This window comes from Otolemur garnettii, unplaced genomic scaffold (genome assembly GCF_000181295.1).
Source record: "Otolemur garnettii isolate 467f Iridium unplaced genomic scaffold, OtoGar3 scaffold00209, whole genome shotgun sequence".
Taxonomy (NCBI): domain Eukaryota; kingdom Metazoa; phylum Chordata; class Mammalia; order Primates; family Galagidae; genus Otolemur; species Otolemur garnettii.
This window is the reverse complement of record NW_003852604.1, coordinates 361,804-387,101: the sequence shown is the minus strand read 5'-3', so window position 1 is coordinate 387,101 and position 25,298 is coordinate 361,804. Positions and strand designations below refer to the sequence as shown.

The 25,298-nt window shown below is 50.0% G+C and overlaps 2 protein-coding genes across 2 annotated transcripts in view; one reads left to right on the top strand and one right to left on the bottom strand.

The window, feature by feature from the left end:
• Positions 1-22,125, bottom strand: part of P2RX3 (purinergic receptor P2X 3) — a 30,914-nt gene extending 8,789 nt beyond the window's left edge. The window contains exons 1-8 of the mRNA XM_003801335.2: positions 21,818-22,125; positions 13,730-13,865; positions 13,150-13,221; positions 12,896-12,959; positions 12,106-12,199; positions 11,758-11,835; positions 10,965-11,106; positions 10,301-10,437 (exon numbers count right to left, since the gene is read on the bottom strand). Coding sequence (XP_003801383.1) covers positions 10,301-10,437; positions 10,965-11,106; positions 11,758-11,835; positions 12,106-12,199; positions 12,896-12,959; positions 13,150-13,221; positions 13,730-13,865; positions 21,818-21,936 — 842 coding nt within the window. The 5' untranslated portion in view covers positions 21,937-22,125. The remainder of the gene's footprint in view (positions 1-10,300; positions 10,438-10,964; positions 11,107-11,757; positions 11,836-12,105; positions 12,200-12,895; positions 12,960-13,149; positions 13,222-13,729; positions 13,866-21,817) is intronic.
• A 1,633-nt stretch (positions 22,126-23,758) lies between these two features.
• SSRP1 (structure specific recognition protein 1) overlaps positions 23,759-25,298 on the top strand; it is a 9,761-nt gene continuing 8,221 nt past the window's right edge. Inside the window, exons 1-3 of the mRNA XM_003801334.2 lie at positions 23,759-23,914; positions 24,405-24,576; positions 25,009-25,194. Of these exons, the coding sequence (XP_003801382.1) occupies positions 24,523-24,576; positions 25,009-25,194 (240 nt within the window). The 5' untranslated portion in view covers positions 23,759-23,914; positions 24,405-24,522. The remainder of the gene's footprint in view (positions 23,915-24,404; positions 24,577-25,008; positions 25,195-25,298) is intronic.

The following is a 25,298-nucleotide window of genomic DNA, read 5'->3' as shown; positions in this document are numbered from 1 at the left end:
AAGATTGAGCTTAGTGCCATTGTCCTCAGGATTCCTCCTGCTGATTTTGACCTCTCCAAATTCTCCCAGTTCTACAGGTAGAGCTAATAAAAAGTGGCAGTGACAGGATTTTTTCTCTATCAAACAGAAAACATTTAGATCAGGCAGCTGGCTGGGTGGAAAACCAGGTGCTGTTGGTAGAAGCCAGGCCCTGTACAGGGGAAACGGGTACAGGGTAGTAAAATAATATAGCGGGGCCCTTATTCCTGCCGAGCACCAAGCTGGAGGCCAACACTCCTTAGTTATTTCATTCAGGCCTCAAAGCAACAGCTCGGTGGGGGAGCTGGTGGCTTAGGGACTTTGAAATGAGACAGTTCCCGGATTTGCCACCTGAATCAGTTTATTCCTGTGAGCTTGGGCAAATGACCCAAGTCTCAGTTTTCTCTGTCTGTAAAATGGAGATAATAACAACAGTGGCTGGGTTGTGGAGCCACTGGATGTGAAGGCTTAGAGCACAGTACCTGGCACACAGCTTTTAATTCCTATTATCTACTGGTCAGCAGGCAACTGTCTTGATTTTATGGACTAGAGAAAAGTCCAGTAATTCTCAGGATATGGGGCTTGCAAGGGGCACAGCTGGGGTCTGAACTTGGGCCACTTAAACGCAGAGTACTAGCCCACCCTGCCGTTCCCTAAGAGAGGAAAATGGGAGACTGTTGCAGTCTCAGTGGGCAGGGAGCTTGTGAAAACACCTCAGCTGTGGAGGGAAGCGGAGCGTGGCTATGACTCCACTGATGCCATAAGTATCAGAGCAGAGAACAGATTCCGGACACCTGCTAGCCCTGAGCTGGGAAAGGAAAAAGAAGCCCCTGGGGCACAGTCAAGGCTGGAGTTGTCGGGGCCAGGAGATTCTCTGATGGAAGTGCCACCTGTGCCCAGGCACCGATAGGAAAGCGGGGATGGTTCCTCTCCTGCCTCTGGTCTTGGGAGTCCTGTAGGCTGACTTCTACAGATCACGTTCCCTGACTCTCTCTCCCTCAGGTTTCTAGGGGAGTTGGCCAATGGGCAGGGGACCAGAGGCAGGAAGGAGAGAGGTGGAGGTTATGAGCCTGCTCCCTGCTTCCCTGCTTTGCCCTGGCATTGCCATAGCTGTGTCACTGTGACAAACCCATTCCCTCCACTGGCTGCAGGCCTGGGGTGCTAACAGCTTCCCACTTTGTTCACCCTTGAGCGCCTCAGCTTCCATGTTGGTTCCTGTTGTGTAAGTTTCTTCACAAAGAAAGCATGTTCTTTCCTGCTGGGACCTTCGCTGAGACACCTGTTCTGCGGCCAGACAGGATACTCCCAACACAGGACCACCCTGAATAATGCTGAGGCCTAACAGTGCTGAGACCTGGTATGTGTGTGTCTGTGCTTCCTTGCGCCATTAGCAGCAATAGATAAAGAATGAGTAAGTACAAACGTCAATTACCATCATAAATCATTTGTCAGATGTGCTTCTGCAGGGCAGGGCTGAAGCTCCATTCCAATGTGATAGGTCTATAAATAACAGTGAATGCTTCAGCAGCCCAAGTTTCCAAAGCCCTTCCCCAGACACCCACGCACGCTGACTCAGACTTGGAGAGCTTGAAAGGGTCTTAAAGATTATCATGTTTAATGAGCCCATTTTACAGAGGAGAAAATTGAGGCCCATGGGGTGGGTGCTAGTTTCTTAAAATCATACTGAGCATTCGTGACAAAGCCTAAATAAAGCCTCATCTGCAGCCTGGGCTCTTCTCTGCTCCATCTCAGCATGCTCCAGAACAAAATAATTTTTTGTTGTTTGGTTCAGGCTTATTTATCATTTCCAGTAATAAAAACTCCCTTGATCCTAGGAACTGGTCTTGTTCACTTCTGTATCAGCCACAAAACCTAGCACAGGACATGATCAGGAAACTGACAGGGGTTTCCCTGCTGTTGCCTAAATACCTCCAGCGCAAGGAAACTCACCACCTGTGGGAGCAGCCCAATTTTAGTTTTGGATAGCTCCAGCTGTTAGAGGAGCTTCCCCACGCTGAGCTGACATTTGCAGCCATCAATAAACATTTGCTGGAGAAGGGTTTTCATCACGATATACAAATCCCTTGGAAGCTCTCACTGTTTAGAAATTATCCATCCTCCCATAGAGCAGTGGAAATTCCTTCCTAAAGCAGGGACACGTAACTGTTGCAGCAGCAGGAAAAATGGCAACAAACTGGCGGGAGCCTGGTTTGACTTGCAAGGGAAAACTTGGGCCTGGCATTTGGGTTTCTTGGTGAACGAGGTATGTTCTCAGCAAAGCTTTGCCTGGTGAAAAGTCAGTTTGCCAGCTGAAAGACACTTTTACAGTTGACTTTATGCTGATAGGAAAATATCTCCTGGCAGACTCTTTGCCTTGGGGTGGGGCAACCTCCTCACAGTGGGCTGGAGCTCTTTTAGAAGAGGGCCCAAAGGCTTGGGGCCCGTCACTCAGTGAGTAGGGCGCTGGCCACATACACCAGGTGGCAGGTTTGAGCCTGGCCCAGGCCAGCTAAACAACAATGACAACTGCAACCAAAAAATAACCTGGCGTTGTAGCGGGCACCTGTAGTCCCAGCTACTCAGGAGGCTGAGGCAAGAGAATCCCTTAAGCCCAAGTTGGAGGATGCTGTGAGCTGTGATGCCATAGAACTCTACTGAGGGCGACATAGTGAGACTCTGTCTCAAAAAAAAAAATTAAAAAGAGGGCCCAGAGCCATGTTTATTTACTCATATTCTGGAAACCTAATCAACCTCAGAGGTGGACACTTAAAAATGGTTTGTTATTGATCTTTTAAAAACATATTAGTATTAATTTATCTTTAATTAAGGAAGTAAGGAAAGATCAACAGACATGGAGCCAGAAGATGTACATGAAAGCCAGGTTACTAGCTGTCTGTTCCTGGAAGTGATCTTGTTGGCCTCAGTTTCCTCATCTGTAAAGTGGGGGTGACCATACTGGTCCTACCAGGATACCTGTGGTTGCAGGCACAGGCTCTGGAGCCAGGCTGCTAGGAGTTGAATTCCAGCTCCAGCCCTATGAGCTGAGTGGCCTTGGGCAGGTCAGTGAAACCCCCAAGCCTCTAGTTTACAGCTATTAAGAAACTCAATTAAGGCTTGGCACCTGTGGCTCAAGTGGCTAAGGCGCCAGCCACATACACCTGAGGCTGGCTGGTTCGAATACAGCCCGGGCCTGCCAAACAACAGTGATGGCTGCAACCAAAAAATAGCCGGGCATTGTCGCGGGCGCCTGTAGTCCCAGCTACTTGGGAGGTGGAGGCAGGAGACTCGTTTGAGCCCAGGAGTTGGAGGTTGCTGTGAGCTGTGATGCCATGGCACTCTACCCAGGGGAACAGCTTGAGGCTCTGTCTCAAAAAAAAAAAAAAAAAACCAACAAAACTCAATTAAGGCATAACTCAAAAAAACATAACTCATAGGCGGCGCCTATGGCTCAAAGGAGTAGGACGCTGGCCCCATATGCCAGAGGTGGCAGGTTCAAACCCAGCCCTGGCCAAAAACAAAACAAAAAAACAAAACAAACTCAATTAAGGTTGGGCACAGTGGCTCACACCTCTAATCCTAGCACACTGGGAGGCTGAGGCAGGTAGATTGCTTGAGCTCAAGAGTTCAAGACCAGCTGGAGCAAGAGCAAGACCCCATTTCTACTAAAAATAGAAAAACTGGGCAGATGTAGTGGTGCATGCTTATAGCCCTAGCTACTCGAGAGGCTAAGGCAAGGATTGCTCAAGCCCAAGCGTTTGAGGTTGCTGTGAGCTGTGATGCTATAGCACTCTACCTGGGGTGACAGAGTGAGACTCTTTCTCAAACCAACCACCTAACTGACTAACAAACAAATTCAATTAAATTTAAGAATGGGGGAGGCAAGAGAGGGTTCAGTATGTTCTCACCCAATGTGTGCAATGCATTATAAGGCCCACTCCTGGGGGAAGGACACAGCTGCAACGCAGACTTCAACCACATACGTGTAAACTATATCACCTAATGGTTTGTACTCTCTTATTAATCTGAAATTTAAAAAAAATGCTCTCTGTTCTGGGTTGATAAGATAATCCGCCCAGAGCACTTGCTAAGTCCCTGGCTCATTGGTAAGCGCTGAGTAGATGCAAGCTAATCTTTTGTCCCAGTAATAATGGTTGTTGTGAGGATAGGGTAGGCATGAGCATTATAAAGGGCTGTGTGAATCCAGGATCATCACCATCTCACCTCCCACTGAAACCTCAAGAAGGGGAAGGAAGGCTCGGCACCTGTAGCTCAATGGTTAGGGCGCTGGCCACATACACTGGGGCTGGTGGGTTCGAACTTGTCCCAGGACTGCTAAACAACAATGACAACTACAACAACAAACAATAGCCGGGCGTTGTGGTGGATGCCTGTAGTTTCAGCTACTTGGAAGGCTGAGGCAAGAGAATTGTTTAAGCCCAAGAGTTGGAGATTGCTGTGAGCTGTGATGCCACGGCACTCTACCAAGGGTGACATAATGAGACTCCATCTCAAATAATAAATAAAAAATAAATAGAGTAAAAAAGAAGGAGAAGGAAGAAAATAGATCATGGACAATTCGAGCAAATAGCTCCACTCCCACCTGCCGATTTGGAGGGCCTTCGAGTGTTCCTGTGGCAATGATGGGGATTGGCTGCTTTTTAACACATATTCTAGGCTTTTGGAAGAAGGAAAATCCAGATTGTACTGAGAGTGATCAAAGCCAAGGGCGCGCTTCAATTCTGCCTCTGTCAATTGGCCTAAGATCTTGCTGATCCACACGTTTCCGCGTGGAAGCAGAACAGGCGCCAAATCTTAGAGCTTCATGAAAGCTGCCGTGGGTAGATTTCCAACTCCAGGCGATCACTAGAAACACCTACTGCACCAGGAACATCGAGCAGCTGAACAAGTGTTTTTTTGTCCCAGACACCAGGAGAGGAAATCCAAAACTGTGTTGCCTTTTAGTAGCAAAGCTGTCTTAGGAACTCTCAGCAGAGAAACAAGAAACCCGGCGTCGCTAACTGCACCGTTTCTCCTCTCTCCTATCAATCACTCCAGCCATCACCACCAGATATAGCTCTTACAGTTATTTTTTTTTTCTTGTAAGCCATGTGTGAAGGTGTGCTAAGATAACTGGACACAGATCAAGTCCCTGGGTTTGAGTCCCGATGTGTTTCAATTATGAGATTAGACATCTCAAACGCTTTCTGAACCTACCATGGGGGTGAGTGGTGAACTGTGAATCCTGTCAAAAATAGGTGTGGGCTGGGCACGGTGGCTTACACCTGAAATCCCAGCACTTTGGGAGGCCATGGTGCTTGAGGCTTGGAGTTCCAAGATCAGTCTGGGCAACACAGTAAGTAAAGCCCTGTCTCTACAGAAATAATTAGCCAGCTGTGGTGGCCAGCACCTGTAGTCCCAGCTATTCAGGAGGTGCAGGAGGATCACTTCAGCCCAGGAGTTCAAGGCTGCAGTGAGCTATGATGACACCAGTGTACCCTAGCCTGGGCAACAGAGCAAGTCCTCATCTCTTAAAACAAGCCAACAAACAAACCAATGAAGATGTGAAAGGGCTTTGAAGGAATAGGCTTTTAGAGGTATTTATAGTCCTGGAATTTTATGCTGCATAAATATAAACATGTAGAAAAAAGACTGGAAGGAAATTCACTAAACTGTCCAGCTATTAACTTACTGCCAAGGGGAGCAGGCCTGGAGGACTGAATGGGGAATTCCCATGTCATTACACTGTACATATCAGCATGGCTTGGGTTGGTCCTTCTGAGAATGTATTCATATATCAATTGTAGAAACAACAAAGTATCTTTAAAAAAAAAGAAATTGTCTGCAGAGAGACTCAGGTCTGTGACTACTGTGCATTTTTCTTGAGCAATGGTCCATCATTTCACCAGGGTCATAAAGGGGTTAGAGACCTCTGCGAGTGAATGAAGGGCTGTGACTTCACAAATGAAAGTTGTCAGGACTTGTCCTGGACATCTCTGCAGATGTCTCTTGGATCCATGCTCTCCCTTCCTCACCCTGCCTTGGGCTGCCTCAGTGGGCTGCTTTGCCTCAGCTCTGGCTTCTGTTGGGGTCGTGGCCATGCTGCCCACCAGGCTGCCCTTTGCTCACAGCACTGTGTGTCTCCAGGTCCCAGTGATGGCTTCCTCCCCTTGCCTCTTCCGACTGGTGTCCTGCAACTGTTCCAGCCTCTGCACTCTCCTTTGTGGGTCTGTACACCCTGCCCACACCTTTGAAACAGTCCCTTTATTAAACTCACCTCAGATTACCCAGTTTGAATGCGCCATCTGTTTCCTGCTGGGACCCTGGTGGATTCAGTATTTTTAATCTGTCATTGCACCATCAATGCCTGTGCTCTCACACATCCACTCACATGCACACTCACACACTGCCACGCTCACACGTTCAACCCCCGACAAACACACCCACTCCCTCACTAACTCACACGTGTACACACACACTCACAACACTGCCTGCTTCCGGTGCTTTAGAGAGTATGGTGCTCAGTTAAAATCCTGCTCTGGTGAACTGAGGGTCCACCTGGCCTGCAGGGACCTGGCCCACCGAGAAGAGCCCCTTGTCAGAGATCCAGGCTGCTGCTGGCCGTATCTTTCCCCTGCACACCATTGAAATGGTGACTCTCTCCAGTTCTTATTTTTAGAAATGCTGCACTTTGTACACCACAAATCCAGATGACCCCACTACCTGTACTGTTCATGTGCTTGGAAAGAGGCTGCATAAAAATATTAAAACGGCCCATGGAAACTTTAGTTGTGCAGAATAGACCGAGGAGTAAAATTCCTCTACTTAATTTCAGGTAGGCGAACAGAACCCTTAGGGGATCACACAAAGATTAAAGTGGAGGGAAAGCCCCAAGTACACAAGAGCTGAAGGGAAACTCGTTTTGGCTCAATGTGAGGTCACCTTTCCAATGACCGGAGCCATCCGATGATGGATGGGCCACCTTGTCTCGGGCTGAGTCACAGACAGTGTAGGAGCTGGGATCCAATGACCTCTAAGGCTACCTTAAGGTGCACCCATGACCTTGGACAAGTCACTTCCCCTTTGGAGCTTCTGCTTCCTCATCTGTCAAAGGACTGCCTCAGTCTAGGCATCTCCAAGGGGTTTTCAACAGCGGTACATTCTTGAAATCTCTGATTCTGCAGTCAAAGAGCAGCACAGGGAAGGGGAGAGGGTTGGTATTTGCAAAGGAGCTGCAGAAGTAATTAGCGATGGAAATGTGAATCTCTAGCTGTCTCTGGATGTCTGAGTTTGCAGATTAAAACAAGGCCAAATCTTGGCTGAATAATTCCTTTCCCAACGGCAACAATCGGGCCTCTGTTGGGGGAGAGGCAAATGAATTTTTCTGGGAGACAAAAGGCTGGGCTATGAATTATGCCTCCAGCATCTGCTGTCTTTTAGCCTCCCTGGAACTCAGATTCTTTGTTTTTTAAGCAGGGAGGAGAGTATCAACCACACAGCCAAGTTTTTCTGAGGATTTGCAGATGTAAACGTCCCTAGCCTTCCTAGCTGGGTGGAGATCATCCAGGAAAATACATTTTGTATCCAGGCCCCCACCCGTATTCTCTCTGTGACTCTGAGAATCTTGTTCATCTGTAAAGTCTCACTGTAGCACCCACTTTGTAGAGTGGGTACGGAACAATGAGCCAAAGCACACAAAACGCTTTGCACATCGGGTAACCAGCACCATTCCTACCACTAGATGGTTCTTCATTTAACTGTCTTACAGGACCCACACCGTGGCCTGCACTGAACCTGGCTTTGTGACTCTTTTCCTCTTATTCGAGGGCTCAGAAAGGTGGCCTTGCAGCCTCCTGCACTTGGGGTCCTAGCTGGGCCTTGGGCAGCAGCTGGAAGGCAGGATGGTGGTGGGTGGTGTCAGCAGCTGGAAGGCAGGATGAGGGCAGTGGGGGCATCCAGGAGGATGGGTTTGAGGGCTTAGGAAGAGTCCTTTGCTTGCCATGGAAGTCAGATGTTTCCCCCTGGCTATTGCTTGGGCCATATGGAAACTCTCAAATCACAAGGGTCCAGTTAAGCTTCTTTGCCCTCTTCTACTCTGGCTTGGAGGGCTTTGGTGAGGGGATCAGTTACCTGGGGCCCAAAGAGGGGCCCAAAGAGGGGCCCACACCTCTCAGATGGCTTCCCTCAGGCCTCTGGGAATTATGCTGGCGGGGTCCTCAGAAACCCTGTGTCCTATCTCCCCCAGTCCAGCCCGGACTGATTTAGGACTCTGCTGTGCCAGGCAGAGAGGGAGGGGAGTAGCCCCGGTACAGTACGATGGAGACTGAACTCCAAACCAATTCTTACAGAGGCTGTTCTAAAACTGTATGGCACCAGTTCTTGGGGGCTTCATAATAGTTACATTTTTCACAGTGTTCCTGCCAAATGAGTTCTTTGGAGGATTGAAGAATTCCCAGTGGCCAGAGGGAAGTTATGAAGATGAAAACTTGCATTTTAGATCATGAGAAGTTTATTAATATGTTACTATTTTAAGCCACCATACAAATATGCTTTGTATTGATCTCAGTGTGATGCGCTGACTGAATAAATATGCCAATTTCTACCAGTGAGCCAAACAGTATTTTTAACCTACTTTAAAATATGTGTTGTTTCCTATGATTTTTTTTTTTTAAAGTTTGGAGTTGATCATGAAAGCATTCTCAATTTTTAAAAATTCTTCTTTCTAGAGAATATCCATCTATATATTTTTAAAAACTATTAAATATAAAACTTAATGGGGTGAGTGATTTTTTTAAAGTTACAAATTGGGGTGAAAAAGGCTCAGTGCCTGTAGCTCAGCGGCTAGGGTGTCATCCACATATACGGGAGCTGCCGGGTTCGAATCCAGCCCGGGCCTGCCAAACAACAGTGACAACTACGACCAAAAAATAGCTGGGCATTGTGGCGGGTGCCTGTAGTCCCAGCTACTTGGGAGGCTGAGGCAAGAGAATCATGTAAGCCCAAGAGTTTGAGGTTGCTGTCAGCTGTGACATCACAGCACTCTACTGAGGGCAACATAGTCAGACTCTGTCTCAAAAAAAAGGGTGAAAAAATTTTTGTTTGGCTATGGATGCCAGTATATTTGAGAACATCACTACAACAAATAAAATTTGAGTAACAATTCTTTGTATACATAATTGAAAATGTGTGTATATGTTTACACATATCTTTTTCCTGATCACTGCCCATTTAATCTATTTAGCCTGTTGTGACACTATGTATTTAATCAGGGACCTGCAAGAAACTTCGGGATTGTCAAATATCAAGAAAAATCCACAATGTATAAATGTACTGAAATGTCGCATTGCACCCTATAAAGATATACAAACACAACTTAAAAAAAGGTACTGTTGACCTTGCGGTCTATACTTTGAGAACTGCTGACCCAGTACAACCAAGTATGGTTCCTACCAATAGTAGGCAAGCCTATGTTCAATGAGTGAATCAATACATGAATGACAAAGAAAAAAATTAAGAGAAACACAAACCAGAGAGCTGAGGCTTTTTATGAATTGGCTAGCAGGATCCTCCAGATCACAACCATATTATCCCCATTTCACAGACGGGGGAATTAGGATGGGACAAGGCCAAGGGCATGCTCAAAGGCTTTTCGCTGCTTCCAAATAGTTTATTCTTTCCCTGTCTTCAAAATGGACAAGACCCCAAAAGATCCCTTAAGTCTCAAAGCCACTGGGATATTTAAAGACTGGTTTGAGTTCTTCTTTGGAAAGGCATTGAAGAAGAACTAATGATAGTTATAATTGTTATCTGTGATTCATGAAATTTCCTGATTATAGGCAGTAATATAAAATTGCCTTCTTTTAAATGGTAAATTATCTCCTTGTGTGTGTGTAATGGGAAACCTAGAAAACTAAGGCACTGGACAAAGGGAATGGGACTCTCTGGGAGTTCCTTGTTATAATTTCCAGGCCAGAGCTAAGAATAGGCAAAGACTCACAGAACCCCAACACTTCAAGAGACCTTGGCTATCTGGTCTAATTACGACCTGGAGCAGGAACCCTTGACATGAACCCTCCAGGGATAGGGGCCATTGTCTCCCAGGACCCCTCACCAAGTGGCTGATTCTTAGAAAGTCTTTCCTGATTCTGAGTCAAAACCTGATGATGGGGTTGAGCCACGGGGATGTGAGACCTTCTCTTCCCAGTACACATTACTGCTGGAGATGCAGTTCTTGAGGACGGCCCTTGCCCACTCCTCCTCTGGTTCCAGGAGGCCAGGGGATTACCTGAAGTTGTAGCCCGGGGAGATGCTGCTCTTCTCAGAAACGCTGTCCAGCCGCGTGAAGGAATACCTGGGGATGCAATGGTCCCAGTCCTTGTCCAAATCGCACACCCATCCGATCTTAATGCCCAGAACTCCGCCCTGAAGAAAGGGGCCAGACATGAGCTCTCCCCAGCCCTCTGAGCCTTTTACTTGGCCAGGGTCGGGGTGGGATATTTATGGCAAATGATTCCCTTCCATTTCCTAGGTGGAGAGAGACAGGGGGACTGAAAAGTGCCTTGTTACTCGCAGCTCCGTAAAAGCGTGCTGTAGCCTTGAGCCTCTGAATCTTACTTCAGAATCTCCAGTCCCAAGCTACACTTTCCCATTATGTGGCCCTTTCTAGAGCTCTAAGGCCTCTGTCTTAGAGCGAAGTTGAAGTGTGAATGGAAATGGTGGCTTGGGGGATGTGGGAAAGGAGAGGCAAGACCCCTCAGGGCAGGAGTGGACGCCAAGGATGCAGGCGCGGAGCCAGCTGCAGCCCCACGCGCTTCCACCAGGTGGCGCTGTCTCGACAGTTCCTGGCCAGATCCCCAGCGCCTGCCCGAGGACCCCGAGTCTGGGGAAGGAGTGTCCCGGGTCTGCGGGAGGACTGAGATTCCCAGCTAGAGGTTGCGCTAGGTCCTCACCGTGCGGGCCAGTTTGGCAAAATCCTGCCCGGCAAACTTGACCACGTCCCCCACCCGCAAGATGGGGCAGAAGGGGGCTTTGTCGGGGTGGAAGCGGCACGTCTTCATGTCCCTGGCGGTCAGGTTGGGCAGGAGGTTGCCCCTGGGGAGGACAGGAGAGAGGAAAGACTAGGGTTAACGCGAAGAAAGTCCGGTCTTTCCCCTGCATCTTTCTTGCAATCCCATCATCACTCTTGGCTGGGATTAGGGTTAAGAATGTGGGTGGTGACTGATCTCCCTCCACTGCCAGGCTGGGGTTCTGGGAGGGCAGAGGTCACTGCTGACTACTCCACGCACTTCTACAGGGCTTGGCATTGCTTGGTACAAGGCTGATGGCCACTGAGCAGCTGTGGAACCAATGAGTTGATGCAGAGGGGTGGGGGTTGGGCTGAACTAAGAAAGGGTTATCCACACGTGGGCTTGATGTAAGGAATAAAATGAGATGAGCCACTTGGGCTCGACCTTTGAAGGCATCTGTGACCCAGGACCCTCCTCTGCCCCAAGTAATACTCCCACCTTGGGTACTGAGCCCCAGGCAGGGAGGTTCGCAGAGAACCTGGCCCCAGAGTCCACCTGCTACTCCGTAGTCTCAAGGCCCACTGGGAAATTGAGAATAGGAGCTCTGGGTTAGTGGGTGGATGGAGAGAAAGTGAGGAGAACCTATGAATGGGGGCATCCTCGCTGTCCTGAAAGGAGGTGGCAGGTGGGGGTGGGGTAACTGCATCTCTGCCTTAGGGAGGAAGGGAGGACTCACTTCTCAAAGTTGAAGAGGGGGAAACGGATGCTGTTCTTGATGAAAATGGTGAAGTTCTCAGCTTCCATCATGATGGGCCTGTGGAAGAAAAGGAAGACTTCCCACAGATAAAGGGCCCTCTAAGGGCTGGCAAGGGAAGGGCCTCTCTGGCCCTGAGGGTTGGAGGGAGGGCGGGACAGGTGAGACTGGCTGCAGAAGGTGATGTGCTGAGGTCATTTTTCCACCCGAGCAAGGGACAGGACTGGGAGCCACAAGCCTTCCTCAAGCTTAGAGATACAGGGGGGTTCCCACACTGGCGGAGGGCAGCGGGGTAGGTCCTCTTTTCTCCCCTCTGGCCCAGGGCCTCACATTTCCACCGTGTCCACCTCGGTGGGGCACCAGCCCTGGATCTCGCAGGTCTGGAGCACAGAGCTATAGTTCACACAGCGGCCAGTCAGGATCCCTGAAAGGGGGAGCCACAGCTTCAGGGGGGCTGCCTACCCTTTGCTGCTCCTTCCCCCTCCTGGGCCCTCATGAATGACTGTCTGCGCAGGAAACTCCCCCTCCCAGGGATCCTGGCAGATGATGAAAAGGACAGGCAGGGAAAGGAGAGCTGACCTCTCCCCCTCTTCTTCCAAGCCCCTGCACACACCCCCCATTATGCTCCTAGGCCCAGCCACCCCAAGGACCCTGGGACCCTTGATCTTCCTCCCTTGCTTCTGAGTCTGTGCTACAGCTGTTCCTTATGCCTGGAATACCCCTTTTGAAGCCCCCTCTATCCTGCCAAATCCTACTCATCTTCAGGGCCTTTCCCAGACGTCATCTCAAGGAAGCCTTTTGGTGCCACCCACCCAGAACCAATCTTTCTCCCTCCCCCACAATCCTTTATACCTTCTGGACAGCACATGCTACTTCATGGTAACCCATCTGTTACCAAATTATCCCTAGACTGAGTACTCCCCTGGGAGCAGGGACAATGCCACCTTCATATCCCCTGCTGGGTGTGGTACTCAGTGAGTGTCCATAAATGCAGAGTTACCTGGAACAGGCTGATTCCCACTTGCTCTCTTAGGGTGGCTGGTCCTCATGGGGGTGGGGAGGTTTCTGGCCCTAGGCTAACCCTTGGAGGTTGTGGGGGTGGGGAAGGGGCTGCACTCACCGCCACCTGGGAAGCGCTCTGGCCCGCACTGGCTATCTGACACACAGCGGTACTTCTCCTCATTCTGTGGGCAGAGAGGTCCGCAGGTTGGTAAAGGACCCTGCATGGAGAGCCCTCAGCTCCCAGTGCCTCCATAACAGGCAGCCTCTGGAGAGTGCAGGTCCCTGGAACAGCTCCAAGGCCCCTCTCTGCCTTGGTGCCCACCAGTGTTCTCTTCCTTCACCTGCTTTGCCCACGTTCTTCCCTCCCCTCACCTCTGGGCAGAATCCTTGCATCTGGTTTTCAGTGACAATCATCTTGGTGATGATGACAAAGACAGATGTGCCCTTGGAAGGAGAAGAAGGGAGAGAAGAAAAAAATGCAACAGTCCCAATCCAGTCCCAATCCATGAGGCAGGAACTATTTATTATCTCCACTGTACAGATGAGGAAACAGAGGCTTGGGTTTAGTGATTTGGCCAAGGCCATTGGGCCACTAAACGGGCAGAGCTGGGATCCACACCAGGCTCTTCCTAACCACCCTCAAGGCCCCTCTTGCCCTCTTTGTGTGCTGTCCTTGATGGCAGTGAAAACTGTGACAGAACCTGAAAAGGAACCCGGCTTTCCTGATGCCCAGTAACAGAGGCCTAGCTGCTGGGAGAGGTTCCCTGAATCACTGATCCCATGGATTCTGGTTCTGGAACCCATCTGCACCCTCCATGCCCTGCTGCCTTCCCTCCAACCTGCCCCAATCTTTAGTAGAGATGAGGTCTCACTCTTGCTTAGGCTGTTCTCAAACTCCTGAGCTCAAGTGACTCGTGGGCACCCACACGCCTCCCTGGGGCAGGGACCATACCTGGGGTGGGGTCACATAATCAGACACATCCATGACTCTGTTGGCATAGAGTCCAAAGCCCTTCACCTTGGTCACCACTGAGGACTCAATGGCCGAATCCCGCACTTGGTACGCCTTCTCGTGCAAAAAAACCCACCTGGGGCAGGAAAGCAGAGACACAGAGAAAGAGAGAAGAGTCTGTAGGCACAGCAGGCAGAGGCTGGGAGAGGTCTCCTTTCTGCCTGTGTTAGGACGTGCCGGCAGGGTGTGCCTAGCAGAGGGAGATGCCCTTGCCAGAGGCGTGGGACCTAGATTGAGCCTTTGGTTGGCTTAGAGTAGTGTTTCTCCACAGTTCCCCCTATAACCCTCCCCAGTGTCTTTTTAGACTTTTCCCCTAGTTGTGCTACCCTCCATGAATCTGATACCTCAGGTAACTGTTTATGTAACGTATGTGAACTGTGCTTTGCATGTAAGAAGAGTGAGAATGAATTTTCACCCTCTTGAGGGCCATATGGCCCTGTTGAGGATGCATGGGATAAAGTCATTCCTTGCCAGACAGAGGTCACCTTTCTGGCAGATATCCTGGAGAGAGGGCTGGGAATCCTAGGCCTCTAGTCCTGGGCAGCTTAGTTTTGCTCAGGTGTATCCTAACAGCCTAAGCCTAACACACAGCAGATGTTTAGTAAACACATCAGTGAAAGCCCTTGGGAGCTGGGTGCTTGGTAGAGTCTCCAGGATGAAAGGGGGGGCAGTGGCTGAGCCTTTACCTGGCAGGTAAATGAAATTGGGTGGGAGTGTGGGGGTGGAGACAGGCCTATATCTTATTCCTTGGATTGTGCTGCCATCCAGTGGTCATTTACCTGTACTGCTGTCTCCCCGTAGCTTCAAGCCATTATGGGACCACGCGGACCGGGCAAGGTCTCCATCCTTTCCATCCCCACCTGTCTCCTCAGACTCTCCCCAGGGCGAGAAAGACCTGCAGACACTCGCTGACAAAGCTTTCTTTGTCACCTGCCTTTCCATTTGATATCCATCAAGCCCTTAAGGCTCAGCTTCACTTAATACTGGGGTTAACAGCCTTCCATAAGTTTCCATTTATTCCTGAAGGCACACTGGGAGGTAGATGCTCTCACTGTCCCCATTCTCCAGGTGAGAAAACCTTACTGAAGGCATTTGGAAATTGCTGCGAGATCACCTCGGCCCCAGCCCTTTCAGAGAGAATCATACCATGTCAACAAACATATACATCTGCTAAATGTTGTTAAACTCATTGTCTCCTGGTCTTATTTGACCTTGGCAGCCCGGTCAGGTTTTGGAGAAATGCCAATGGTATCTCATGATTTTTTATTTTATTTTTTCTTTTAGATAGTGTTTCACTCTCACTCTGGGTAGAATGTCATGGCACCATCACAGCTCACAGCAACCTCAAACCCCTGGGCTTAAATGATCTTCCTGCCTCAGCCTCCCAAGTAGCTGGGACTACAGGCACCTGCCACCATGCTTGGTTAATTTTTCTATTATTTTTGGTAGAGATGGGGGCCTCACTCTTGTTCAGGCTGTTCTCAAACTCCTGAGCTCAAGCAATTCACCCATCTTAGCCTCCCAGAGTGCTAGGATTACAGGCATGAGAGCTCTTGGAAATGCTGGCTTGGGTCATTTTCTGCCTCTAAATAGGATGGTGCAAAGTTGGAAAAGCACATCAGGTAAAGATGAGTGGAAGAGACCTGTGACTGTGTGGCCCAGAGAAGATGAGGGTGTGGCCCAGAGAAGATGACTGTGTGGCCCAGAGAAGATGACTGTGTGGCCCTGAGAAGCTGCTCGGGAGCACTTGGACTGGCCTGAGAGTTCAGAAGGAGGCAGGGGATGGCTTCACGCCCAGAACCAAGCCAGTGGCTGTGGGAAATGCTGAGCCCTGTGTGCCTGGGAAGATTCGGGCAGTCTAGTTCACCTTCTGGGCGTGCTGAGAGGGGGCTCCTTCCTTGGGTGGTGGGTGGGTTGGATGACCTCTAAGGGTCTCCCACTGTTGGAAGATGCCAAAAGGAGCAGCTCCTAGGACAGGCTAAGGGTCACAGTCACTTGTAGGTTGGATGCCCCAGTCACATTTACTGAAAACACAGGCTAATGTTTGCAGCTGGCTTCTGGTTCAGTTTCTAGTTGGAGGGTTTGAAGTTAGGTCCCTAATGGGGCTTCCGTTGCTCACTTGAGATCTTCTTTTAACTTATACTTAAATTGAAACTTTTATTTTGATAATTAAATAATATTTGTTCTTGACAAGTAATAATTCTATATACTTATGGAGTACACTGTTTGGATGCATGTACACATTGTGGAATGATTGTATCCAGCTAGGTCATGTACCTGTCACCTCACGTATTTATCAATTTTTAAAAAACATTTTTTGTAGAGACAGGGTCTCACTATGTTGCCCAGGCTGGTTTCAAACTCCTGGCCTCAAGTAATCCTCCTGCCTGTGCCTCTCAAAGCGCTGGGTTATCAGGTATGAGTTATTGTGCCTGGCTTATCATTTTTTTGTAGTGCCACTTGCTTGAATGATGAACACTTTCTTTTTTTTCTTAAGAGTCTTCCAATAGTTTATTAGAAAGAATGTAGACATTTAAAAATGAGTATAAATTGAGTTGTTCAGCCCTGGTATAAGGTGAATTTTTTTAGAAAAGAAGTAGGTCAGGTGAGGTGGCTCACGCCTGTAATCCCAGCACTCTGGGAGGCCAAGGCAGTGGATTGCTTGAGCTCAGGAGTTCAAGACCAGCCTGAGCAAGAGCGAGACCCCCACCTTTACTAAAAATAGAAAAAGCTCCCCCAAACTATCCAGGTGTTGTGGCGGGCACCTGCAGTCCCAGCTACTTGGGAGGTTGAGACAAGACAATCACTTGAGCATAAGAGTTTGAGGTTGATTATGAGCTATGATGTTGTCACGGCACTCTATGCAGGGCAGCAGAGTAAGAGTCTGTCTCAAATAAATAAATAAAAATTTAAAAGAAGAAGTAAAAAATCCAATAGTGCATTAAGATTTTTTTCGCTCATCTGTCATACTGACAGTGTAAATATGAATCTGGTCTAAATGTACAGACTCTCCAGCAGCAATGCACAGCTCTCTGATGAATATTTTCTTGTGGGAGAAAATGGGTGGAGTCACAGCAGTGGCAAATGGCTCCAAACCTGTTACCTGTTTTATTGGTCCGTAGCGGGCAGCATCCTGATTAGTGCACCATTAAGAGTTTATTTGAATGCCTGTAAAATGCTTTTATGAACACCACGCCTCTATGGAGGTCTGTGATGTTGTTTGCTATCCCAAGCACTTTTCTTTTCTTTTCTTGTTGTTTTTTTTTTTTAAGAAGGGGATAGGTTTTATTAAGATCTCACAAGGAAGTACACTTTACATAGAAATCTCATCTGCTGTGTTATGTCCTAGCAGAAGAGAAGAGATCATCCCTGTTACAGAGAACAGTGAAGTTCTCCAAATAAGCGTCATTAGCTCAAGGTCCAGGGCCCTGCAGAGTAAAAAGAGAGAGGTCTTGGACCCAGGTTCTCTGCCCCAACTAAGATGGGAGTGGCCACAGCTGTATACTCACCAGAGAGCAAGCTGAGGTCCAAACACACCCTTCTGGAACCTCAGTGTGCCTGGCCACAGAATGGACACATTTCTCAATATTGATCTAAGGAAATGATTTTCTGAGGCCACTTTGTCTGTCCTTAAAGTCCAGAAAGATTTGCAAATGAGAAGCAGAGTTCTGATTTCTATTATCAAATAACTAACACAGCGTGCCCTAAGCTGAATCCTTACTGATGAGACAGCTTTATTACCTTCACGTCAAAATGAAAAAACATGAGGCACAGAGGGGTGTGCTGACTTGCCCAAGGTCACACAGCTGGTATATGTGTTTTAAACCAGGAAGCCTGCTGCAGACCACTCACAACCACCTCACTCCACCTGTGTCCCAGCTCAGGGCTAGGCTACCGCTGGCCGTCTGGACAGGACCCTGGTAGCTTGTCTTGCTGGCTCAGCTCATCACCAGGGAGACCATCTCCTAGCTCAGGAAAGTCTCAGGAGGAAGGGGCCTGAGGACTCTAAGGAACAATTAACCAATCTTTTTCCTCCTCCTCCCCCTCCTTCAAGGCTCCTTCTCATGCCCAGTGGGGAGGAAAGACCACATTAGAATCCTCTGAGTTAAATAACAAATGGAAGAATTGCAGTGGCCCCATGGGCCCTGAGGACTTAGTCTGGGCAGCTTGAAAGAAGGGGATGCTTCATTTCCAGAACAGAGGGGTCCGGTCTGTCCCTGGAGGCCAGGGATTAGGAGATGGGGCAGGACTGAGCCTTCAGTTCTTGGCATTTACTCGGCTGCTCTGACTTATTTTCTTCTCGCATTCCTGGTTTATTATTTATAGAGCGGAAGGCGTGTGGCAACTCCTTGGCAGGTGGCATGTGCAGGAAGGAGGCCAGAGCAGCGCCCCACCACCCTCCCGTCCACCCCCAGGAGTCAAGGAGAAGGCCAGGGAGTGGGTGTAAAGAGTGTGTGCAGGAAAGGGGGGTCTCCTAGGAAAGTGTGAGCTGGGCAGAGGGAAAGGGGGAGGGAGGCATGATGGGAAGGCTATGAAATAGTAATAATTGCTGGCTCTTACTGAATCACCCTTTCAGGCGAGGAGCTTGACATATGTTACCTCCCCTCCCCATGACTCTCCGGGAGGAGGTATCCCTAAACCCATTTTCAGGGACTGGGGCTTGGAGTCAAAGTGACAGAGCCGAGGCTCTGTTCCTGGCTGGTGTCAGACCAGGCTTTTACATTCCATGGGGCTGCCGACAGGGGCGAGGCGGGCAGGAGAGGGGGAGCATTCTTCTCTCTGGACCAGTGAGAAGGGGCATGCCAACAGGTCTCTGCCATATTTGTTACCTAGTGTTACCACAGAAGATGGCTGGAGGACCTCGAAGGTGGAATTCCAGGCCCTTCTCTTTAAACCAGATCAGCTCCTCTCTTTTAACTGCTTTCTGTACTGAGCATCTACCCAGGACCCGAAATGAGGCTGAATATTATGAACCAAAGGAGGTGGCTGAGCAGACAGTGAGTGTGCAGATTGGGCCTCCTAGGGGAGGATCAGGGCAGGGAGAGTGGGACGGTGATTAAGTCAGAGGCTCCCTCCACCATCATCAGTCCTTCTGAGGAACCTTCAGGAAGGCTCTGGAAGTCAACCTCAGGCCCAAGTGCCAGCCAGCATTTCCAGGGACACAGGTCCCCAGGAGCCAGAAAGGGGACTGGCTTTTAGGAAATCCCATCCCAGAGAGGACACTGGGTTTTACCACTGGGCTCACAAAAGGTGTGATCAATGTCAGGTCAGGCAAGTCCGGGCCTGTCTGTGCGCCTGGGGTGGGTAGAGGAAAGCAGTGATGAGGGGCGCCAACCCCGCACGGGCAGCTGAGGTGAGGGGGGTAGGGTGAGAGTGTGTGCCAGGCGTCAGGCCGAGTGGGCTGCCAGTGCCTAAGATGGAGGGCTGGCTCGGTCATGCATACTCGGTCAGCGGCTGTGCATCTCACCTACCTGGGGGGGTTAACAGGGAAGAGATTCTAGTATTAAACGTTAACCCCACAGCGCTAAAATCCTTGCAAATTCCAGTTGAGTCCAAGCTGTCATCTCTCTTCACAGGACCGGGTGGCATCTTCAGGCTTTCCAGCTTTGTCCTACTCCCTCCATCCTCTGGCCCATCAGTGTGGTCTGTCTTCCCCGATTCAGACCTCATTGTGTCTGTCTGTCTGTCTCACTCACACACACACACACACACAGGCTCGCACATACATGGGCTCAAATGCTTTTGGAACTTCCTGCTCATTCCTTTCCTGTAAAAAACGAAAATTCTCTGCAGGCATCTGAGCTCCGACCTGGGTCTGTGTCCCCATCTGCCTTACACTGCTCGCCTCTGCTCCCCCGGCTCCAGCCACGGTGACCTTCTTTTCCTTCCTCTGTTTGCCGGGCAGAGGGGGCTTTTCTGCCTTGGACCGTCTTCCTTTCCTTCTTTTACCTGAGTTGCTCTTATTTGTTCTTCAGATCTTGGCTAACGTGTCATATCTTCAGAAAACCTTCTCTTCGTTTCCTCAGCTGGTCAAACACCTCCATAGAAGCTTCTCTGCTGTAACTGGGCACCTCTGAGCCAGCTGAACGTTTGTATCTGTTGGTGGATGTGACTGGATCCATGTCCCTCTCTTGCCTTATACTGCAAGCCCCACCAGGGCAACGACCCAGCCTGCCTTTTCCCATCATTCTGTCCTCGGTGCATAGAGACTGTTGGCACATTTTTGCTAAGTTATGGCAGGGGATTCATGAAGTCGCAGTGATGCATGGGGTCCCATGCACAGGGAAGGGGCCTAGGCTGGGGGCTGGGCTGCAGGGTTCTAATGTAGCTGGAAGGCACTGTCTGCTGTCCGTGGGGAGCTGTCAGGCTGGGAGATGGATGAGGCTGGATATCATGGTGCCACAGAGCCCCACATGCTGGCTCTAGCGAGCTAGACTCCAGCCCTGAGGACTGGAGGATTTGATCTGATCATGATGGGGAGGAGAGACAAGGGCTGAGTGGGCTGGACCAGGAGCCAGCTGCCTCTAGCCCCTTCTTGGAGCCCAGGGAACCAGGCCAGGCTGGGAATATTGTGAGACAGGTTTTGCACTCAGCACACCTACCATTGTGTGGCTATAAACAGTCACAGCACGGCACACATGCTTGAACACAGCACATTTATAAACCAACATGGAGCCTAGCAAGCCCTGGAGATGTGGGCATGAAACGTTAGAAGACCTCATGTCTCACGAAGCATCAATGTTGGAACTTCAAGGCCATTGAATCCTACCCCAAAACTTGAATCCCTTTTCTAATAGCCCCGAATGAGTAGTAGCTGTGCAGTTTTGATACAATACCCATGAACCGAAGCCCTCTGGCTCTTGCCAGGCATGTAGAGCAAAGCATATCGCTCACAAAGTCGCATCAAGCCATCTTTCCACGCATGGCCTCACACACGACTCCAACCTTCCAAGCAGGCAGGCCCACTCCCAAGAAGCTCCAGCCCATATGCCCACAGGATGTCCCCTTTGACCTGCCTGATCATGACAATCTGTGGCTTGCTGTCTCTCACACACAGACCCATTGTCTCAGGAACTGCACGAGACTAGAGACCCACACATCAGGCTAGAAAACTTTCCCTTTCTGCCCGTGTTTCCCGGTGCCCACCACTGCATGGCAGGTCCATGGGACAGAACCTGCATTTCTTCTTCCAGCCTTTGTCTAATCTGTGGCCTGTGTGTGTGTCCCTGAGATGTGGCGGCCAGAGCAGATGGTTGGAGCTTCCTGGCTCTTAAGCCAGCCAGGATGGGTTACCCGGCAAAAAGTCAATTAGAGCTAAGGAACTTATGCCTTCTACAAAGGGGAGCATTTCTGGATTCTTGAGTAATCTGTACCCATTCAGAAAAGCTACTTTGCTCCTCAGCAACTCTTCCCTGAGTGTTATCCATGCCTGTGTTTCTCCCCACCTCAAGGGCAGTTCCCGCTTTGTCCTGCCCTCCAAGAGCAAAGGCTTCTTTCCTTTCCAAGCTCTCTCCATCTTGCCCATCCATGTCAGGAGGGAATTCCTTATTCTAAAATGAATCCGTCTTGCTCCTTCCCTCCCTGTTGCCAGCTGGATCAACCTGCCACCATCTCCCTTCTCTCTTTCCGTCTTCCCTGTCTTTCTGAGACCCCAAGAGTGGAATGAGGGGGAATGGGAAGATGGTGGTGGAGGGGGGTTCCTGTCCTCTGGTCGGAGGGATGAGAAAAGGGAGCGTGGAAATGGAACACATGGGACCTCCCTGGTGAAGGGCAGTGCAGGGGCAGAGCTCTTACTCCTCAGAGAAGTGTCTCCAACTCTAGGGGATTTACTGGGACAAAGAATTCATCTTCAAACCGCATCCTGGCTGGGGTCAGTCCTTAAGACACAGCTCAACAGAAGAAACCATTTTCCCCAAGAGAGGAGGAACTCAGGCAGCTGGATGGTGGCAATTGAGGCAGGAGGGGGAGAACAGGGTGCCAGGTAGCCCTCCCCTCCAAGCACCTGAAGGGCCACAGACTCAGACTCACCCCACAAAGTAGGAGATGATCAGAAGCTGAACGACTCGGTTGATGATTCCGATGGTCCAGCTCTTCACAACCACCGACTTGGTGGTCTCATAGGTAAAGAAATCTGCTATGCAGTTCATGCCGACAGAGTGTGCAGGGGCCACTCAGAAGGGCCTGATGGCAGCCTCAGGACAGTGAGGTCCTCAGGACACGGAGACAGAGATCACAACTTCAAAGGGGCAGTTTAGAGGGGCTCAAGGAATGGGGAGCCTGTTCCTTTTAGCTAGGCAACCCCAGTCAGTGTCTAGACTCTCTGCTCTTGTCACTCTGGCTGCCAAGAAGCCAGGGCGGGGGACCCCCCTTATGTTCATCTCCACTCCACTCCCCTGTGATGTCACAGCAGGGGTGGGGTCTCCGATTCTGGGCTCCTGATTGCCTGGGATGTAGCTGGCTGGGCCCTCTGGGACTTGTTTTATCTGCACTCTGTCTACTGTTTCTGTTCCGTTCTCTTCTGCTGCATCCTCACCCTAGCTCACCAGCTGCTCATGCTCTCCCTAAAGCCCCTTGCAATGTCCCATCCCCTGTTCACTTAATAGCCTGTCTGAGCTGAGGACCCCTTCAGTCCTGTGTGTTAGATCCCACCTATTTCTGCAGCCATCCCCTTCCTTCCTGAGTTGCCTCCAATGGCATGAGTTAGGGGGAGATGGGGGCCTTTGAACATTGGTTCTCCTGGGAAGGGATGAGTAGAGTTGCATATTTCTACCTCCAGTTGGCAATGGCTGAAGGTGTCTACGTATAGCATAGCAGTTACCACATTTTTTTACTGTCAGCTTAGGCTGGGTCTGTTTTCATCTTGTTCACTAGTTTTCTCAAATCCTAGAAGTGCACTGGATTAATAACAGGTCCTTGATACATATTTTTAAAATCCAATTGAATTTATGTTGCCAGATAATACTGAAATAGCCTTACCTAGAGATTAAAGCTATTGAGTTCAGGGGAGGCCAGGGTGCATTCCTGTTATCACTAATCCCAGGATTGAGTTAGCAGTCTGGTGCAATAGTCAGAGAAATCTTGAGTTTAAATATTCTGTCCTAATGCCTTTGTACAGAACATATATCATCAGTCATTCTGAACACTGAATCACTGTGACTACTGGTGTTAAGGAAATCTAGGTTCTAGCCTCCAGCTTTGTTGCCAGTTCACTGAGACCTTGGCAACTCCTCTAGGGGCCTCAGTTTTCCCACCTGTCAAAGGAGGCTGGCCTAGAACAACTCAAACATCTCCTCCAGGTCTGGCCTTCTCTAATTTTGCAAGATGCATCCTGGGACTATATGAGGGAGGCGGGGCTTAGGCAACCTCAGGACAACGTGGTTTCCAATCAGTTCTGGGTCCACGGTGAATCTGATACCAGTACTTGAACTTGATACTGACATTTACCAGCCTCCTGCGGAGGATCTATAAATTGAGGTTATGGATATTAAGATTTTGGGTGTGGCCTGTGAAATCATTTTTAAAAGGAATCTAATCCCACTTGACGGTACAGCTAGACAACAGTACGGTTACAATAACACCAACGCCTGCATTTCTCTCCAATAACTCTTTAAACTTTATTCTTGTTCCACAGACTCCTTTACATGCCACAGAAACTATTTGGCAAGAGAGAGGGACGCGCATCATTCCAATACCCTACCCTGTCCCCGAAGAAAGTCCGATGAAATAAAAGATAAAACAAAGGTACAGAATTTCGCTTTAGAATCTGGCCTGCACTGAGGAAGTGTCTGCAACTTTCTAAAGAGCCTCACATGGTCCCATTTTTTAAAGGGAGATTCCACCTGGGTAGGACCTCACCGCAACTACACTTTCCTCAGGTCCTCCCGAGTCGCTGACGCTCTGCGTGTTCATCTCGAGGGCGGGCCGGGCTCGCTCCTCTCTAGCGAGCTCACCCTCTCTATGGTCCGTGCGCGACTTCCGGTGGCAGGCCGCGGGGCCGCGCACGCGGGAAAACCTTCCCCAGTGTACCCCCCCAATCCCCCGCCTACCCACCCCCCTCCGTGCCCCCCCAACCCCAACGCGCCCACCTCCCGCGCCCGGGCCGTCGCGAGGCTGAAGCCTAAGAAGGTAGGTGGTCGCCGTTCCCCGGCACCAGCAAGGCCCCGCTCCCCCGCGGGACGCTCGAGATGGACCGTTCCGCGTTCGAATTCGCGGGCAGTGGGCTAATCCATTTTAGGGGGAGGGGTGAACCGTGGGTCTGGGGCCGCGGCGTGGTGGGAGCGCTGCGAGGGGAAACCCTGCGCCCTGAGCTGGGTGGGGCGCGGGCGAGGTGCGGGCTCCAGACAGGCCTTAGGGGTTCCACTGCTCGTTGCCATGGCTCCCGGTGGAGCGCCCAGAGCGGATGTCGGGTTGGGATAGGATGTAAGCGCTGCTCCAGGCCCGGTTCCCCAGCCAGGCCTGGGCCTGCCCCCATGAGCGCCGCAAAGCTTGCTTGTGGGTTTCCAGGCAGAGGAGTCCTGAGACATCCCAGGCGAAGCCAGGACTAGCCACCTGGTTCTACCCGTGAGCACGGTGAAGTGTTGTATTTCATACTTTTCTGTCTCCTTGTTGAATTCAGATTTCCAGCCTGGTGAGCACCTGCACACCCCTCAGGAGTTGGAGCGCAGCTCCCACTTTACTCGGTTTCTCTTGTGCAGCCTAGGGCTCTGTGCCCAGGCCACCACGGGTAGGGCAACATGGCAGAGACCCTGGAGTTCAACGACGTCTATCAGGAGGTGAAAGGCTCCATGGTGAGAATGCCTTGGGCATTTAATACAGGTGGAGAGAGGGAAGGAGGGTAGAGTTTTATCTATTTATGAGATCTTCTTTTGATAATGTTATTACTTTGGAAGAGGAAGACTCAGTATCATGTGTGCCTGGTGTTCTCTCAACACAGGGCAGTGCTGAGTGTTTCAGGAGTCATAGGGACATGCCATTCAATCCCAAATTCCTATTTTACAAATGAGGAAACTGAGGACCTGCGAGTGTTTTGGATGATAGGGCCAGGTTTAGAATCTAGACTTCCTGGCCACTTGACCCTTCTTACTGGCCCTCACCCTTCCCCTGTTGCTCTTGCATTGACAACTTGGCCAACCCACTAGCACCAGAATGGGTGTTGGTTAGAATCATACTCAGGACACACTGTGTACTGCCACATGCATCTGGGCCTGCTTTGCCAACAGAATGATGGTCGGCTGAGGTTGAGCCGCCAGAGCATCATCTTCAAGAACAGCAAGACAGGCAAAGTGGACAACATCCAGGCTGGGGAGTTAACAGAAGGCATCTGGCGCCGTGTCGCTCTGGGTCATGGACTTAAACTGCTCACAAAGAATGGCCACGTCTACAAGTATGATGGCTTCCGAGAATCGGTGAGATATCCTGCTTGTATAAGTTCCCTTTTTTTTTTTTTTTTTTTTTTTTTTTGAGACAGAGCCTCAAGCTGTCCCCCTGGGTAGAGTGCCATGGCATCACA